This window comes from Cnephaeus nilssonii (assembly GCF_951640355.1).
Source record: "Cnephaeus nilssonii genome assembly, chromosome: 8".
Classification (NCBI taxonomy): Eukaryota; Metazoa; Chordata; class Mammalia; order Chiroptera; family Vespertilionidae; genus Cnephaeus; species Cnephaeus nilssonii.
This window is the reverse complement of record NC_137079.1, coordinates 90,373,126-90,393,083: the sequence shown is the minus strand read 5'-3', so window position 1 is coordinate 90,393,083 and position 19,958 is coordinate 90,373,126. Positions and strand designations below refer to the sequence as shown.

The 19,958-nt window shown below is 40.9% G+C and overlaps 1 protein-coding gene across 1 annotated transcript in view; it reads right to left on the bottom strand.

The window, feature by feature from the left end:
- The window catches only part of WDFY2 (WD repeat and FYVE domain containing 2), a 224,106-nt gene that overhangs the window by 133,389 nt on the left and 70,759 nt on the right, over nucleotides 1-19,958 (bottom strand). Inside the window, exon 2 of the mRNA XM_079778649.1 lies at nucleotides 1,295-1,362. Within this exon, the coding sequence (XP_079634775.1) occupies nucleotides 1,295-1,362 (68 nt within the window). The remainder of the gene's footprint in view (nucleotides 1-1,294; nucleotides 1,363-19,958) is intronic.

Genomic DNA, 19,958 nt, shown 5'->3' with positions numbered 1-19,958 from the left:
TGATCAGACTGGTTCATACCATTTAAAATCAAGAAAAAAATCAATCAGAGAATTCATTTCCCTTTCCATATACCTAAGTCCCCATTATTGCCTTTACATATAATGGTGTCTGCTGGAGGTACAATAGGTAAGGGACAAATGTAAGTACTCAGAATTACAAGAAGTTTCTTCTTCACTAATGTACTTTGTTCAGCTCCGTGGTTATGACACAAAATTCTAGAGACACATAAAACCTCAGATAATTTCAAAATCACAGAAAGCCATTACATCCTTAATAATTCATTTCTTCACAACCAGGCAAATTGTTATTTATGTTATTACAGCATTCTTTTGCCAGAGGCATAAACATAATCACATCTACAATTTAGCATGAATTTACTTTAGTTATATTTTATAGCATATAGTTCTCAAACTGGGATACTTGTATCAAGAAAAAAGGTGCAAACTGTAGCAAGCCAGAGGGTATATGAGCCCGAACATCAAATCTGAGGGATTTTTCTAGGATGTCAATTTTAAATAAGATTTGAAAGAAGGGGAATAAGGGAAATGTTTACTAATATAACTGATGACGAATGTAAATAATGGTTTTACACTAAAGCAAACATGGAATAGGATGCCCAAACTTCATTAATTTCAATGATAAAATACTAACTGAAAAGAAAGTTCCTATTTTGGAGAGCTAGGTCTTCTCTCCTTACAAGGGAATGTCTATCAGTGTAAGAATCTAAGAATCAGTCATATCTTTTTCTTAAAGTATATTTGAAAGATTTGCTATTTATCAGTGTAAGGACATATTTCTCATGTAAGATCTTGGGGAAATGAGGTTGACTTCTATTTAGATTGTTTCAATCCTAAGCAAATTCTTTTAAGAACTGAATGTTCAATGTTGAATGTCTTGAATTTTAACAAATAACATAACAACAATGCAAGGACAAATTTACTTCACAGATATAATCACTGGACAAAATTTTGAATTGTCTAAGGAAGTACTTTATAAAAAAGTTAAACAAAATGTCAGAGAACAGAGTGAGACTGCTGTAATCAGTCTATATGCTGTAGTCCTTCCACTAATCTCATTCAGAAACTATGCATATATAATCAATTTCAGGACAAATTTCTTATTTTACATACTGAGAGCTTTAGAAAATCTAAAGTGATTTACTATGGTACTTTCCATTGATAATCCCAACCTCAGGCATCACTACTCAAGAAGAAAATACAGAGAAGGCAATCTCAGAAGGAAGGGGAATTGAAATCAATGTTTAGTTTTTTAGACAGAAATCCAAATACTTACAAGGCATCACATGATATATGCTTGGCCAATATTGTCCACTATCTCTCTTTAACCATACGCGAACTGTCCTGTAACAAAAGAAAATGTGTTTTAAAATAAGTATTTTTAGTCATAGGAAAATTTTGATAAAAACCAAACCTGTTAATTATACACACATATACATATTTATATGAAACATATCTTAACTATACATAATATATATCTTAACTATATAAAATATATACACATATATGCGAATACACCACATATGCCTCTCTAAAGATCCTAAATTTAAGGCTTGTATACATTAAGAATTATATATGACTCCTGAAATATCCCCATATATGTCTATATGAGCACATGTAATGGTGATAATGAAAATTATTATTATTTTTGTTGTTGTTTTGCCTCTCCGTGTTTATGATTTTTCCCCCCTAGTCTGCTGGAAACATTCATGTGCCTGGGAGCTACTAGGTTTTACTACTGAAAGAAATGCAAGGAGATAAAATGAAGCAATATGCAGTATCTGACACACGGAGAAGGATTACATAGTAAATTACATAGTCTTACCGGCCAGGCCAGGCCAGGCCAGGCCACTGTCTTGAGAGACAGTTCTTCCAAGCATGGTCTGGCAATTGTAAGCTCTGAGAATCACATTTCCTGAGCTAAAGAACCAGTCATTGGGCCCACCATGAAACAATGAAATCCCATAGCAAAGGCTATGAGTGACATTCCAGGCCAGCTGGCCAGATAGAGAGCTCAGAGAGGAGGAGCAAAGGAAAGAAAGAAGTAGTCAAGAGTGGGCCATTGGGCTCTGACCAGTGGCCCCACCATGAGTTACATGAGCCATGACATCATATGCACAAGTCACCAAGGCAAACACAACTAAGAGGTAAAGGGACAGTGCTCCATAGACCACAGAAAGTAGCAGACGTCAAAGAGAAATGAGCAGTTCTCCACTGCTAGTAGGTTATATATGTAACATATATGTTACACCTACACTCCATATTCTTAAATCATCCAGGATAAAAATAAGACAAAGAAAGTACATATTTTCCTCAGAGAGCTGAACACTATCTAAACAAACTACTTAAGTCTTCATACTACATAGACTAAGTTTTAAATACTCTAGATTTTTTCCCAGTTAATCAGTAGGTCATCTATAAGAAATATTAGGAAAAAGACTAGATTGACTACAGACAAAATAAATGTCATTATCTCTGCATGAACACAAGATACAGTGTAGTGATATATAGTAACAATACAGATACTTACAAAATCCCATCCTTCTGATCAACTATCTTAATTTTTAAGGACAGGCATAATGGTAAATAATTTTAAAAAGTTATTTGATACATATACTATTTATACACATATCAGTCCTCATTTAAATTATTTTTATAATATATGCCATTACATTTAATATGGAGATTACCTCAACAAGAATGAATGCAGGAGTGACATCATAACTATGTCACAGTGGGAAGTTCCAAGAATCAGACCCTACACCAAATCAACTGTTGAGATGGCAAGAACTGTCAGAATCACTATTTCAAAAGTCTAGCCTGGCTGGCGTGACTCAGTAGTTAAGCTTTGACCTATGAACCCAGGAGGTCATGGTTCGATTCCTAGTCAGGGCACATGTCTGGGTTGCAGGCTCGATCCCAGTGTGGGGCATGAAGGAGAGAGCCAATTGATGATTCTCTCTAATCACTGAAGTTTCTGTCTCTCTCCCTTCCTCTCTGAAATCAATAAAAAATATTTAAGAACAAAACAAAAAACTCTGAAGTCTAGTTACATACTCGCAGGATACAAGGGAATGCTTGATGAAGTAAAAAGCTGGTATGTCAGTGAATTTCATGTTTTGCTAGTAGCTACCATCATGCATGCACTATTCCTGTAGCAGGCAGTTGTAGGGACAGTGGCCCATGTTCAGAGTGGTTTGCTGATACCAAAGTGGGAACCCTGCCCTCACAAAATTTGGGGATGTGTGTTGTGATTTGCTGGCAGTTCACTGAAAGACTAGAGAAGAGACTGGCCATTGTTTGAATCCAGAAGGGCTGAAGGGCCCCAGGCAATGTCTGTCAAAAGAATTTAAATGGACAGAAAACCTTTCTTTCCTTTATGAAATCCAGGTATTAAAGGAAATCAGCCCTAGCCGGTTTGGTTCAGTGGACAGAGCAGAGCATCAGCCTGCGGACCAAAGGGTACTGAGTTGGATTCTGGTCAAGGGCACCTACTGTGGTTGCAGGCTCCTCCCTGGTCTGGGCCCTGTTTGGGGCTCATGCAGGAGGCAACCAATCAATGTGTTTCTCTCACATAGATATTTCTCTTTGTCTTTCCCTCTCTCTTCTACTCTCCCTAAAAAGCAATGGAAAAATATCCTCAGGTGAGGAGTAACAACAACAACATATCCTGTATAATAAAAGCCTAATATGCTAAGTGTCCAGTCGACCAGTCAGCCGTTCAACCAATCAAAGCTTAATATGCTAATGATATGCTAAGGCCGCTCAACTGCTGGCTATGATATGCACTGACTACCAGGGGGCAGACAGTCGACCGGTCACTATGACGTGCACTAACCACCAAAGGGCAGATGCCCTGACTGGTAGGTTAGCTTGTTGCTGGGGTCCAGCCAATTGTGACTGAGCAAGATGGGCTAGACACTCCCTGGAGCCCTCCCAGGGCCCCTCCCCAACTGGCCAACCTCCTGCATCTCTCCCCAGCTCCGATCATGCACCAGTGGGGTCCCTTGGCCTGGCCTGTGCCCTCTCGCAATCCGAGACCCTTTGGGGGATGTCGGAGAGCTGGTTTCAGCTTGATCCCACAGGGGGAGCACCACTCAGCCAGAAGCCGGGCTCACGGCTGGCAAGCGTAGCGGCGGTGGCAGGAGCCTCTCCCACCCCTGTGGCAGCGCTAGGGATGTCCGACTGATGGCTTCAGTCGGACATCCCCTGAGGGCTTCCGGACTGCAAGAGGTCACAGGTCAGGCTGAGGGGACACCCCTCTCCCCCGAGTGCAGGACTTTCATGCACCGGGCCTCTAGTGTGTGTGTGTACACACACACACACACACACACACACACACACACACACACACACACACAAAATAAATAAATAAATAAATAAATAAATAAATAAATCACTGGTGGAGGATTTCAAGGTGGTGGTGGACTAGGTCAAAGCTACACTCACCTCCCCCAGGATGAAACTGGAATTACAACTAAATTAAAGAACAGTCATCCTGAATAACTAACTGAAAACTAGCTGAAGAGGAGTCTTACAACCAAGGACTTATTGAAGAAGACACATTGAGACTGGTAGGAAAAGCAGAAATGAAAAAACGGCTGGCTCTGCTCCCACAGACAGCAGCTGAGGTTCCAGAAAGATATCTCAGCTGTGGGAGGTTTCCCTGAGAAGAGTGGGGCCTAAACCAGAAACTGGGCTTCCCAGCTCAGAGCGCCAGAGCCAGGAAGAGTCACCCATATAATATCTGGCTGTAAAAAGCAGTAGTATTTCTGTCCGCCAGGGAGTGTTAAAGTCAGCTGCAGACATAGGCACTCTCTTAAAGAGCCAACACACATAATTTTGTGCACAGCCACTCACCTTGGACTCTGGTGGAGAGAGGGTGAAGTGGACTAGATGGCCCTAGGAGAGTCTGGGGTTTGTGGCTCTGGAGAGGAAGCGGAAGGGACAGACCCCAGGAATCCCTATGCTGAGTCATTTTCCATACCACAGATGTCATCTTTCTGTGGTGGAGGACTCCCCTTCATGTGGCACCAGCTAAGGGGAAAGCAACTTCCCCACACTCTAGACTCCCTCTCAGCCCACCCTGTAGAGCTTAGGCCCTGCTGAGTAGTCAGCTGCCTTGGCCAGTGATGGAGTTGTCTGGCTTTGGAGAAGGGGCCATTACCTCCACTTTCCCATGAAGCTGACTGGAGCTTTCCCCTCAAGATATCCAATAGAACCACCCTCCTGGCTTCCAGCAGACTCAAGCTCAGAGATCTGGAGGCTCCACCCACCCAAATCCTAGTTGGTTTTACCCAGCCAAGGTGGGACAAAGTCCAGGAAAGACTGAGTCATAAGGCTCTGGGGCCAGGACCACATGCACCACCTCCCCGGAAGCCTGACTAGCACCTCTCCCTCATGGGAGATCCACTAGCACCATCCTCCCCATTCAGCCAGAGGCTCTTTTCAATGACTGAGCCTAACAAGCAGCCGGCAGGTGGAGGCAGGTGGATGTGGATATCAGGGTGCCTTGGAACTTTTGCTGACGTGCCCCTGGACCCAGTATTAGAAAAAAAGAGCATTTGTGTGTAGCTTGGTCCTTTGAAAATGCACCAAGCCAAGCAAGCCAAGCAAAGGCAGCCACAAACTCTGGACCACTTTGTAGCTCCAAACAGGTTTCTGAGGGCCAAGCACAGATAGCATCTGACATTGGCCTGCACCAGAGTCCTTCCTAAGACACCCAGAAAGAACACACGCAGTTGCCAATTTCAGACAGCATCAGAGCAGCATCCATTAACTTCACAAACAGCATATCCAAAAGGAGATCTCACCAGACACCAGACTCTGCTGTAGTGAATTCTGCTTCATGTTGTCACAACCTGCAGAGCAGCTTGCGTGCCGTGGTTGGGGTTGAGCCTCACACAAAGCCAGCCTAGGGGTCAACCCCATGCAGGAACTGACAAATAGCAATCAATACTCAATTACAATAGGAGGGACCACATAAGCCACAAGAGAGACATTCCTAGAGCACTCAACTCAGGTGATCAATGGGAGTGCACCATTACGTACCACAGGACACCTATGATATACGGAAACCCACGAAACACTGGGAGTCATAGCAGATCTAACTACTACATAGAAATAAACACAAAGAGGCAACCAAAACACAGAGACAAAGAAACACTCACCAAATGAAGAAAACAGAACTCTCCAGAAAATGAGCTAAATGAAATGAAGGCAAGCAATTAATCAGATACAGTCTTCAAACTAAGGGTTATAAGGATGCTCAAGGACTTAGTGAGAACCACAAGAGCATGGAAAAGGGCATAGAAAACATTTTTTAAAAAAGAACCAGAAAGAAGTGAAGAATAAAATATCTGATATCAAGAATACACTAGGTTGCATGAAGCAGAGGATCGAATCAGTGATTTGGAAGACAAGGTAGAAAAAACACCCAATTGGAAAAGCAAAATAAAAAAAGAATTAAAAATAATGAGGATAGTTTACAGGACCACTGGAAGAATATGAAGCACAACAACATCTGCATCATAGGGTTACAGAAGGAGAACAGAAAGTAATGAACTGAGAACTTATTTGAAGAAATAATGACTGAAAATGTCCCTAACTGGTTGAAGGAAGAAGACACACAAGTCCAGGAAGTGCAGAGAGTCCCAAACAATATAAACCCAAAGAGACCCATACCAAGACACATCATAATTAAAATGTCAAAGATTAAAGACAAAAAGAAAAATTAAAAAGCCATGAGAGAAAGACAGTTACCTACAAGGGAGCTCCCATAAGACTGTCACCTAATTTCTCAATAGAAACATTTCAGGCCTGAAGTGATTAGCATGAAATATTCAACGTGATGAAAAACAAGAACCTACAACCAAGACTACATTCTCCATCAAAAATATCATTTAAAACTAACGGAGATCCCTAGCCAATGTGGCATCTGAATGGGACAGAAAGAAGTAAAACTGTCATTATTTGCAGATAACATGATACTTCATATAGAGAACCCTAACAATTCCACCAAAAACTACTAGAACTGATAAATGAATTTGGTAAAGTAGGATATAAAATAAATATTCAGAAATCAGTTGCATTTTTATACATCAATAATGAATAGTCAGAAAGGGAACCTAAGAAAATAATCCCATTCACAATTGCTTTAAAAAAAAAAATACCGAGGAAAATTTTGACCAAGGAAGTAAAAGATCAGTACTGGGAAAAGTATCTATACATATAAAAGCCTAAGCGACCGAACAACCAAACAGACTGGTCAACCTGTCGCTATGATGCGCACTGACCACCAGAGAACAGACGTTCAATACACAGGATTGGGCTCCCTCCTGTCTGGATTGGGCCTGCAGGGATTGCAAGAGGGCACAGGCCAGGCCAAGAGACCCCCACCAGTGCATGAATCCATGCACCAGGCCTCTAGTAAGATAATAAAAAAAGAAACTGAAGAAGATACAAATAAGTGAAAGCATATACCATATTTATGGATAGGAAGAATTAACATCATTAAAATGTCCATACTATCCAAAACAATCTACAGATTCAGTGCAATTCCTATCAAGATGCCAATAGCATATTTCACATAACTAGAACACATATTCCAAAACTTTATATGGACCACAATAGACCCCGAATAGCCACAGCAGTCTTAAGAAAAAAGATCAAAGTTGGAGGTATCATGTTAACCGATATCAAACTATACTACAAACAGCATGGTACTGGCATAAAACTATACTCTAAACAGCATGGTACTGGCATAAAAATAGTCATATAGATTAATGGAACAGAACAGAGAGCGCAGAAATAAACCCATGCCTTTATAGTCAAATAATATTTGATAAAGAAGGCAAAAACATACAATGGGGTAAAGAAAGTCTATTCAATAAATGGTGCTGAGAAAATTGGACAGATAGGTGGGAAGGAAGGAAGGAAGGAAGGAAGGAAGGAAGGAAGGAAGGAAGGAAGGAAGGAAGGAAGGAAGGAAGGAAGGAAGGAAGGAAGGAAGGAAGGAGACCATCTGCTTACACCATACAAAAGAATAAACTCAAAATGTATTAAAGACTTAAGTGTTAGATTCGAAACCATAAAAATACTAGAAGAAAACAGGCAGTAAAATCTCAGACATTTCTCCTAGCAATATTTTTTCTTATATCTCGCCTCAGGCAAGGAAAACAAAAAAAAATTTTTAATGGGACTATGTCAAACTAAAATGTTTTTGCACAGCAAAGGAAACCACCAACAAAATGAAAAGACAAACCACTGAATGGAAGAACATATTTGCTGACATATCTGATAAGGGCTTAATATCCAAAATTTGCAAAGAACTTATAAAACTCGACATTAAAATAAAAAATCCAATTAAGAAATGAGCAAAGGATCAGAATACACAGTTGTCCAAAGAGGACATACAGATGGCCAATAGATTTATGAAATGATGCTCAATGTCACTAATCATCAAAGAAATGCAAATTAAAAACAATGAGATATCATCTCACTCGTGTCCAAATGGTACCATCAATAAATCAACAAACAACAAGTGTTGGCAAGAATGTGGAAAAAAGGAAAGCCTCATGCACTGTTGGTGGGGATGCAGATTGATGCAGCCACTGTAGAAAGCAGCATGGAGTTAAGTCAAATAATTAAAAATTGAATTTTCACCCTAGCCGATTTGGCTTAGTTGGTAGGGCATTGGCCCACAGACTGAAGGGTCCTGGGTTTGATTCCAGTCAAGGGCATGTACCTCAGTAGTAGGCTTGATCCCTGGCCTGGGTAGGGGCGTATGCGGGAGGCAACCAATCAATGTGTCTCTCTCACATCGATGTTTCTCTCTCTCTGTCCCTCCTCCTCCCTTCCACTCTTTCTAAGAATCAATGAAAAATATCCTCGGTGAGGATTAACACACAAAAATATAACTCAGCCTTATAACTCAGCAATTCTACTTCTGGGACTACATCCAAAGAAACCCAAAACACTAATTCAAAAGAATGTATGCATCCCTATGTTCATAGCAGCTTTTTTCCAATAGCCAAGATTTGGGAGCCACCAAGTGTCCATCAGTAGAGGTGTGGATAAAAAACCTGTGGTATATTTACATAATGGAATACTACTCAAATGCAAAAAAAAAAAAAAAAAGAATGAAATCTTACCTTTTGTGACAGTGTGGATAGACCTGGAGAGTATTATGCTAAGTGAAATAAGCTAGTCAGAGAATTATAAGAAGCATGTGATTTCATTTATATGTGGAATCTAATGAACAAAATAAATTAGAAACAGACTCATAGATACAGAGAACAGAATGACAGCTGTCAGAGGGAAGGGCAGTTGGGGGGCTGGGTGAAAAAGGTGAACGGATTAAGCAAAGAAAAAAAAACTCATAGGCATAGAGTTTTGGTAATTATCAGAGAAAGAGTATGGTAATTACCAAAGAAATAGTATGCTAATTATCAGAGAAAGAGTATTGGGAAGAGATAAAGAGGGTAATGGGGGGATAAATGGTATGGAAGGAGGCTTGACTTGGGGTGGTGAACTACAACATATAGATGATGCATTATAGAACTGTACATATGAAACCTATAATTTTATTAATAAATGTCACCCTAATAATTTAATAAATTTTTTTGAAAAGATGTGAAATACAAGAAAGCTAGAGGAGCTATCCTAATAACACACAAAATGTTTTTAAGTCAAAAATTGTTACAAGAGATAAAGAAGGACACTGTGTATTGACAAAACATCCAAATTCATCAAGAAGCTACTATAATTGTAAATATGTATGTGCCAAAAAACAGAGTAAAAAATGGTATCAAGTAAACATTGACAAATTGAAGAGAAATCAACATTTCTTCAATAATGATTGTATACTTCAATACACCATTTTCAATAATGAATAGAACATCTAGACAGAAGATCAAAAAGGAAATAGATGACTTGACTATAAACCAACTAGACATAACAGACATAGAGAACACTCCACCCAATGAAAGCAGAACACACTTTTTCCTGAAGTGCACATGCAACATTCTCCAGAACAGGCCATATGTTAAGCCATAAAACAATTCTCAATATACTTCAAAAGAATGAAATCATAGAAAATATCCTCTCTAACCACAAATAAATGAAACACTATAATCAATGAGGGAAACTGGAAAAATCACAAATATGTAGAAATTAAACATCATAACCTTAAACAACTAATGAATAAAAGAGAACTCATTAGGAAAACTAGAACATACTTTGAGATAAAAGAAAATAAAAACACAACATCTATATATATATAAAAGCCTAAGCGACCGTTCTATCATTCGACTGGTAGCTATGACATGCACTGGCCAGCAGGAGGCAGACACTCTGACCTGTAGGTTAGCTTGCTGCTGGGGTCTGGCCAATCAGGACTGGGCCAGATGGGCCAGACACGCCATGGAGCCCTCCCGTGGTCCTTCCCCGGCCCCAATCGTGCACCGGTAGGGTCCCTCGGCATGGCCTGCACCCTCTCACAACCCAGAACCCCTCGGGGGATGTCCATAGGCCAGGCCGAAGGACCCCACTGGTGCACAAATTCGTGCACCGGGCCTCTAGTGTATACATATAATGACCATTCAAAAGAATGAAGTACTGATATATGTTAAATTTTGATGAATCCCCAAAACATTATGCTAAATAAAAGAAGCTAGATTTTTTAAAAATCACATATTGGATGATTCCTTTAATATGAAAGGTCCTGAATTGACAAATCCATAGGAACAGAGAGCAGTTTAGAGGTTGCCAAGGGATGAAGGTAGGGATGGATGGGGAGTGATTACTTAATGGGTAATGAAGTGTTCTTCTGGGGTGATGAAAAAGTTTTTAAACTAGAGAGCTGGTGGTTGCATAACCATGAATGCATGCACTAAACATCAAGATGAATTATACACTTTAAAGTGGTTAATTGTATGTTATCATAAATTTCAGCACAATAAAAATTTTAAAAGAATAATCAATAAAGGCTTTGCCTAAAGTTGAGGAAATCATTTTCAGTGATGTGACAACAAGCTTGACAAAAGCCAATGCACTGAAGATGGCAGAGATGAAAGCCAGAAAGAGCCAGGCCTCAATAACAACACTGATCAAACAATCTTTAGACTAACTTTAAACTTGTTTGTGAAATGATTTTATCTCCTTTTACCTTAAGCCACTGTTAGGTAGATTTTGTTACCAGGATCTGAATAAATGTTAACTGATAGAGAAGGTGAAGGAAAGGAGTATCTTTCCTTAAGTTTTGGGTTTTTCCAAATACACAGATGATGCTGTCAATTCACTGAGATGAGGAATACTGGAAAAAGACTAGATTATGGGTGAGAGTCATTAGTTCACTTTTTAACATTTATATTGGATGTGTCTTTGACTGAGTTCCTAATTAATGAAAAATGAGAATTATAATTACAACCTATTATGTGAAGTAGTTGTGAAGATTAAATAGAACATTTAAAACTAAAGGAGAGTTTGGATTGGGCCTGCAGGGATTGCGAGAGAGCACAGGCACACAGCAAGCATTCAATTTTTGCCAACAAATATCATTGTCATTATCTTCACTATTGTTTAAAAATGAATTAATCAGCCATAGCATGGGAAAATCCAAGATCCAATACTTTTCCTGCTTTGTCAACATATTGAACACTTTAATCCTTGATATAAGGTATTTTATACTCAATCTATAAAGGTGTCCTGTTAATTATTTATACATTCCTTTATGCATTTCATTAACATGTACTGAGACATCTGTGATGTCCCAGGCATTGTGCAGGAGTTCTATGTGGACAGATAAGTAAACATATCATTAAAAGATTAGAGATAAGGGATTAGAGATAAAAGCTGTAAGCTATTATATATCTATGTAAGGCCATGTAGGAAAGGTAGGGAAGGGCATAAGGATTAGAAAGCAATGACTCTGGAGGGATGGCATTTCCTATTTCATTTATTTCCTTCATTGCACTGGCCACAATCTATTATGTGATCTACATGCATGTAAACGTAATTATTATCTGATTCTCCCACTAGAAAATAAGCATGAGGATAAAGATTGTCTACTCAGAACTTGGCAGAGTGTATGGAATATGGAAAATATATGAAAAATACTTGTTGGATGAATAAAAGTAGGTGTTAGTCCAAGGTAGCAGAGACTGCTGGTTGCCTATACGAAATACATCTCTTCTTCCTTCTTTACAGCAATTAAATTACAAGATGATATATATATATATATATATATATATATATATATATATATATATATGACACATGTGATATACATGATGTACCTGACATGCACGATATGATACATATCACTTTATAATTTCTACATCTGAAATATGAGCATTGATTCATCTAACATCACAGTAGTATAACAACCTATGTGCACATAGCTCCACATGTAATTGCCATTCAAATGATCTACAGTTACATATTTATGATATTGATATACACTGAGTGGCCAGATTATTATGATCTCTGAACGCATAATAATCTGGCCACTCAGTGTATATCCTATATAATAAAAGGCTAATATGCAAATTGTCCCCTCGACCAGGAGTTTAACCTGCAGGCAGGCCGGCCAACCGCCCATGTCCCCTCCCCCAGGCCAGGCTGGCTGGACCCCACCCATGCACGAATTCATGCACCAGGCCTCTAATATATCCTATCTAATAAAAGAGAAATATGCAAATTGACCATACCGCTGCTACGCCCACCAGCCACGCCCACCAGCCAATCAGGAGCGAGTATGAAAATTAACCCAACAAATATGGCAGCAGCCACGGAGCTGGAGCAAGCAGGAGACTTGGGTTGCCCCCAGCGATGGAGGAAGCCAACCTTCCCACCTACCCTGGCTGGCCCTGGCCTCCGCTCAAGGCTACAAAGTTTCAATTATAGAAGATAAATAAATCCCAGATACCAGGGCCTCCGCTTGGGTTGCCGGGGGGGGGGGGGGGCGTGGCCAGCCTGCAAACCACCACAGGCCCCTCGCCCAGGCCACCCCATGCCCCAAGGGAACCCCCACCCTCATCCAGGACACCCTTCAGGGCAAACCAGCCGGCCCCCACCCATGCACCAGGCCTCTATCCTATCTAATAAAAGAGTAATATGCAAATTGACCATCACTCCAACACACAAGATGGCTGCCTCCATGTGGTCAAAGATGGCTGCCCCCATGTGGACACAGATGGCCACCACAAGATGGCTAGCAGGGGAGGGCAGTTGGGAGGGACCAGGCCTGCAAGGGAGGGCAGTTGTGGGCAATCAGGCCAGCAGGGGAGGACAGTTGGGAGGGACCAGGCCTGCAAGGGAGGGCAGTTGGGGGCAATCAAGCCTGCAGGGGAGGGCAGTTAGGGGTGACCAGGCAGGCAGAGGAGGGAAGTTGGGGGCGACTGGGCCTGCAGGGAAGGGCAGTTGTGGGGGACCCAAGCCTGCAGGGGAGAGCAGTTGGGGGGGACCAGGCCTGCAGGGGAGGGCAGTTAGGGGTGACCAGGCCTGCAGTGGAGGGTAGTTAGGGGTGACCAGGCCTTCAGGAGATGGCAGTTAGGGGTGACCAGGCCTGCAGGGGAGGGCAGTTAGGGGTGACCAGGCCTGCAGTGGAGGGTAGTTAGGGGTGACCAGGCCTTCAGGAGATGGCAGTTAGGGGTGACCAGGCCTGCAGGGGAGGGCATTGGGGGCAATCAGGCTGGCAGGGGAGCAGTTAGGCATCTATCAGGCTGGCAGGGGAGTGGTTAGGTGATGATCAGGCTGGCAGGCAGAAGCGGTTAGGGGCAATCAGGAAGGCAGGCAGGCGAGCAGTTGGGAGCCAGCAGTCCTGGATTGTGAGAGGGATGTCCGACTGCCCGTTTAGGCCCGATCCCGGGATCGGGCCTAAATGGGCAGTCAGATATCCCTTGAGGAGTCCCAGATCAGAGAGGGTCAGGCTGGGCTGAGGGACACCCCCGCCACCGTGCACGCATTTCGTGCACCAGGCCTCTAATACACACACACACACACACACACACACACACACACACACACACACACACACTGAGTGGCCAGATTATTATGTGTTCAGAGGTCATAATAATCTGGCCACTCAGTGTATATATACATACATATGAATATATGTCTTACTAGCTGTACCCAGCCACGCGTGCTATGGCTCAGTCTGGTTAAATGGAAAAGAAAGAAAAGAGAGAGCTCACGTTTCTAATGTGTTTAATTGCACAATGCTTGTGGGTATACAATATTTTTTGTTGTTCCATTGTCTGGTTTGCCGACTCTAGAACACGCAACATATAATTGTCCATGTGAGAAGCAATCCGTGTCTAGATCTAAACCGCACAATTCTAAAGATTGGCCCTGAGCTTTGTTGATGGTGATTGCAGACGCCAATTGAATTGGGAATTGCAATCTCTTAAATTGAAATGGCATATCCATTGGAATCATAGGAATGCGAGGAATGAGGACAACTTCACCTTTGAAAGGTCCTGTCAAAATTGTTGCTTCTACGATGTTGCTCATTAATTTTTTTACTGCAAGCCACGTGCCGTTGCAAAGCTTTGGCTGGTTGATATTTCGTAACATGGTAATCGGCACACCAATTTTCAATTGCAGTACATGCGGTGGCATCCCTGGCAGATCGAGTGAATTCAAAAATTCTGTTCGATAATTAACCGCTTCATCTGCTTCCACAACAGTGTCGGCTGACTTGTATGTGACTGCCTCGCTTTGAATGTTAGACTGAATAATATTGTTAAGTTCGTAGGCGTCTTTGTTCTTGGCCGCAAGAATAGCTCGTTCACTCAGCCAATCGTGATTCTTATAATTGGTTTGAATATTGGGAAATGCTTTTTCAACCAATTCTTTTGATGTCACTAAATTGCAGAAGTTATGAGGCAATGAAATTCGTCCTGAGGTCAGATCAACTGGCACCTTTCCATTCCCAATTTCCAGCAATTGATGTGAGAATATCTCAGCTGATCGATTGTTTTGCAGCTGGACATGCATATTTGTAGTTAATTTTAACGTCTTTACGTGTAGCCACAAAGTAGAGTATTTCAGTCAAGCATTTATTTCGTCGGCTGGTGTCAATTGAGGAATTACAGGTAATATTTGCCTGAAATCTCCTGCAAGCAATATTAATGCGTTCCCAAATGGTCTGATGTTTCCACGCAAATCTTGCAATGATAGCTCAAGAGCCTCGAGCGATTTTTTGTGCGTCATTGTGCATTCATCCCAAACAATAAGTTTGCATTTCTGCAATACTTTTGCCATGCCAGATGCTTTGGAAATGTTGCACGTGGGAGTTTCAATGAGTTGCATGTTCAATGGCAATTTCAAAGCGGAATGAGCAGTTCTTCCACCTGGTAGCAATGTTGCAGCTATTCCGGAAGACGCAAGAGCTAAGGCTATGTCATTTTGGGATCAAATTGCTGCCAGAATCAATCTAATTAGGAACGTTTTACCAGTTCCTCCTGGCGCATCTTCTTTTCTCCAACCCCATTATTGACAGTTTGCATTATTTGATCGTAAATGCCTTTTTGTTAGCTTAGGAATATTTGATTGCACATACGACAAAAGATCACTCGTGTTGGATTTTGTTCACGACACAATTCTACATCGAACGGAGCAACAGCAGATCGATTTGGTGATGGCATTCCCAATTGATTAAGAACTTTGTTCGCGATTTCTAAGCACAAATCTTCAATCATTATCAACATTGAAATGGAATCGTAAAATATTTAGCATAGCGTGGTTGCTTTTACGTCCAACAGATGGCGCTGTTTTTCAAAAAAAGCATGTTTTTACCTGTCACAGGTGTGACATCTATATAATAGTAGGTATAAGGTATATAAAAACACGCGCGTATTTGAATGCAACGTTGTGTCAAAATTTCAAAGCAATCGGTAAAGAACTTTCGGGGATTTAAGATTTTGAACAAACGAACATTTACATTTTTATTTATATAGAAGATATACAGAGTATTTCCAAAAATGTATACAAACTTCAAATAATTATTAATTCCAATGGGTTAAATCTGAAAAGAAAGAAACATCAATTGAGCTATACAGTATGTATACATTTTTTGGGACACCCTATATATTAGTGTATATAAATATACTAAAATATACATTAGTGTTTCTAAAAATCCCAGTAAAGTACGCCTCGTGCTTGCTTGTGCAACACATATACTAAAATTGAAATGATACAAAGAAAATTAGCACAGCCTGTGCTCAAGGATGACGCACAAATTTGTGAAGCGTTACGCATAAATATAACTAGTGCAGGTTTGTTTTAATTTTTTTTCTTAATCCTCACTTAAGGATGCTTCCACTGATTTTTCCTTTCTTTCTTTCTTTTTATATATAAAGAGAAACATCGATGTGAGAGAGAAACATCATTCAGTTGCCTCTATATGCCCCCTACCAGGGATCAAACCCAGAATCTAGGTATGTGTCTTGACCAGGAATCGAACTCCCCACCTTTTTGTGTACACAGACGAACACTCCAATCAACTCAGCCACCCAGTCAGTGCTGCTTTAAGATTTTTAAAAACTAGTTATATAGGTCAAAAGAGTGGCAGGATAATATTAATTTTGAATTTTAATAATAGTAAAATTTTTTTCTATAGAATAGCCCCTCGCCGAAACCGGTTTGGCTCAGTGGATAGAGCGTCGGCCTGCAGACTGAAAGGTCCCAGGTTCGATTCCAGTCAAGGGCATGTACCTTGGTTGCGGGCACATCCCCAGTGGGGGTTGTGCAAGAGGCAGCTGATCGATGTTTCTCTATCATCGATGTTTCTAACTCTCTATCCCTCTCTCTTCCTCTCTGTGAAAAATCAATAAAATATATTTTAAAAAAAATAGCCCCTGAAACACTTTGCCTGTACATTTCATCCCTAAAATAGCCCTATGAAACAAAATCATCCTTTAGAGGTGAAAATCTAAGGCCCGTAGAACTTAAGTAATTTGCCCTAACTAGTGATGCTCACTAGTTACATTTTAAATTCGGTGCTCTTCTTTCCTGGCCAGTGTCGCTCAGTTGGTTGGAACACATAGTCCCACACACCAACAGGTGGGTGGTTCAATTCCCGGTCAGGGCACATACCCAAGTTGTGGGTTTTGAAATCTGGTCAGGGCATGTTCAGGAGGCAACTGATTAATGTTTCTCTCTTGCTCAAACCAATTTTTAAAAAAGAAAGAAAAAGAATCTCTTTAAAAAATAAAATAAATAAGCATACTACCTTCCTTACACCAACATTAGAACAACATTAGAACAACTGATAAATTTTACAATCTATAAAAATTTAAAGAAAAGTATCTGTTCCCTTAACTTTAGATGTATAATGGCAATTTTAAAAAGAAAAAAGGTATTGCATCGGAGAGGTCAAATATACAATTTGGATGGCTGGAATTTCCTAGATAAATGTAAATTCCACTATACAAAGCATGTAAGTATTAATTTTTCTTAAAATCATATTTAAAAAGCAAAAACTAAAAGCTTTTAATAATGAGTGAAAATCTTTTTCCTTAAAAGAAATTTCAGAAAAAAACACAGCTGTGATTAAGAGTCATCGTGAAGCCAGAAGAGGTCAGTGTATTGGAGAAGAAAAATGCATGACCAAGCTGAAATGCAGGGCACCCCCGACACAAAGCCTGACAGGACCACATACAATGCACTGCCCACCTTGTGTGGTCCTGTTTTCTTCTCCCCGCCTCATCCTCTCCCTCAAGCTCTCAACACTACGCAGAAACAGACACTGGGAGAGTTGGGAGAGAGAAGCAATGCTCACTTCAAAAACAGGAAGGCAAGGTAAGCCAGTGGCTGGGCTATTTTGAAAACAGCATGATCTTATTGTGTTGGACCCAGCTGACTACATGTCAACAGGTAAAAAATTACTTTTAAATATTAGCCTTAAATATTATTCCTTAAACCTAAACAAGTTTCCCTTTTTTTCCAAGGTAAAAATAGATCAATTGTAGCATTTATCAAATCTCCACTATGATCAGAGCTGGTTTGCTCTTTCATTGAGCTCTAAATAAAATCAGAGAAGGAATCACATTTTATCATACTTGGCATCTACCCAGGGCCAAGCCCCACACCATGTCCAAAAGTGGTGCTCATTGTTTGTGACAGATCAAAAGAATCAGTCAAAAATCCCTCTCTAAACAGCATGGAGGTCCCTGGAGAGTATTATGCTAAGCGAAATAAGCCAGTCAGAGAAAGACAAAGTATCACACGATCTCACTCATCTGTGGAATCTAGTCAACAAATAAACTGATGAACAAAATAGATCCAGAGACATAGAAGCATGGAACAGATTGTCGAATCTCAGAGGGAAGGCGGGGATGGGTAGGTGGTGGGAAGAGATCAACCAAAGAATTTATATGAATATGTGCATAATTCGTGGGCACAGACAATAGGGCAGTGAAGGCCTGGGGCAGGCTAGAAGGGGTCAATGGGGGGGGGGGGGGAAATGGAACATATGTAATACTTTTAACAATAAAGATGTTTTTTTTAAAAATCCCTCTCTATAGTCACTCACCTCCCTTCTGTCCACTATCAGGAAGTTCTCTAATTACATCTGCACAGAGGCCGTGTGCAGACATGGCAGCAAAGAAACTGGGCTGACACCAAAATATCTTTACACTGTGCTGGGTAGGATAATGGGAAGGAACTATAAAGCCTTTATTCTACAGCTCCAGCATCTATTTCATCCCTAAAGAAATAAGAAAGGGAATGATATTACCATGCTATTTCCCATTCCACCCCAACTCCCTCTAAGGAACTGAATCCAGTGCCTTCCTAAGCTACAATCTTAACTAGAATGGTTATATCTTCCTTCCAGGCAGCCCTCAGCCCAGTAGCCTACATGGCCTGGGCTAGGAAATGTTAAGAGAAAGCTTCCCAGAGGTGATGGTGTCGGAAATACAGGATAAGGAGGCACTTACCAGAGGAAAGGAGGAAAGGGAGAGGTAGCATGTTCCTATCAGGAAAGAGCAAGCAGGGAGGGGGCAAGGTGGTAACAATGAGAATCAAGCTGGACAAAGCAGCAGGCAGGGGGCCACCTAGGGCCACGTAGGGCTTTCTTTGTCTGGATTTTACTTTGAGGACAATGGGGTACTGCTAGAGGATAAGCAGCCACTCATAAAACCATAATTTTGTTTGTTTGGGAGAAGCCTGTGAAGGGGACTAGAGTTTGCCACCCCAAAATATGCCTTTTGAGATAGTGAATATTTTAAGCTGGTTATTTTTCAGAAACAAAAGATTCAGAGAGAACCTTTGACCCTCCCCCTTTACCTGCCTCAAGGGATTCAGATAAACCTGCTTCAGGAAGGAAACTTTAGCATATTCACCTCAGAATCTGTGAATTAAGTATGGCAGACAGGAAGGATCCAAGCAAGTTTGTTTGTTTGATTTCCATGTTTGCTCTTTCTCATCAACCTGTGAATTGCCTACTTTCCCTTTGAAGTCCCAGACCCCTACTTCCCTCTCCTTTGTCCAGAAGGGCATACAAGGCTCAACTGCCCAATGTGCCTTCATATCTCATATTCTTATGGAAGCTCCATATGTATATACATAATAAATGTGGTCATTTTCTCCTGTTAATTTGATTATTAGTCCAGCAGAAGAAGTTAGAAATGTGGGAGGAAAATTATTTTTTCTGCCCTTACACCTGGAATAAGCCTCATTACCCTGAAGTAATCGGGACAATGATGTAGGTAGGAATGAGGCCTAGAAGAAAAGAGGACACATATTAGAGCATTTAAAAAGAAGAAGCCTCTGGACTTGGGGGCTAATTGGAAGTAGGGTGCTGCGTGCCATTCATCAATAAGTGAGTTTTTTGGAAGACAATGTTGACTTCATTTGCACTTGCAGAGTTTGGAGATGATCCAGTTAGGGCTGTCAAGGATTAAACTACCTACTTGAAGTCCAGGAGCAAGACC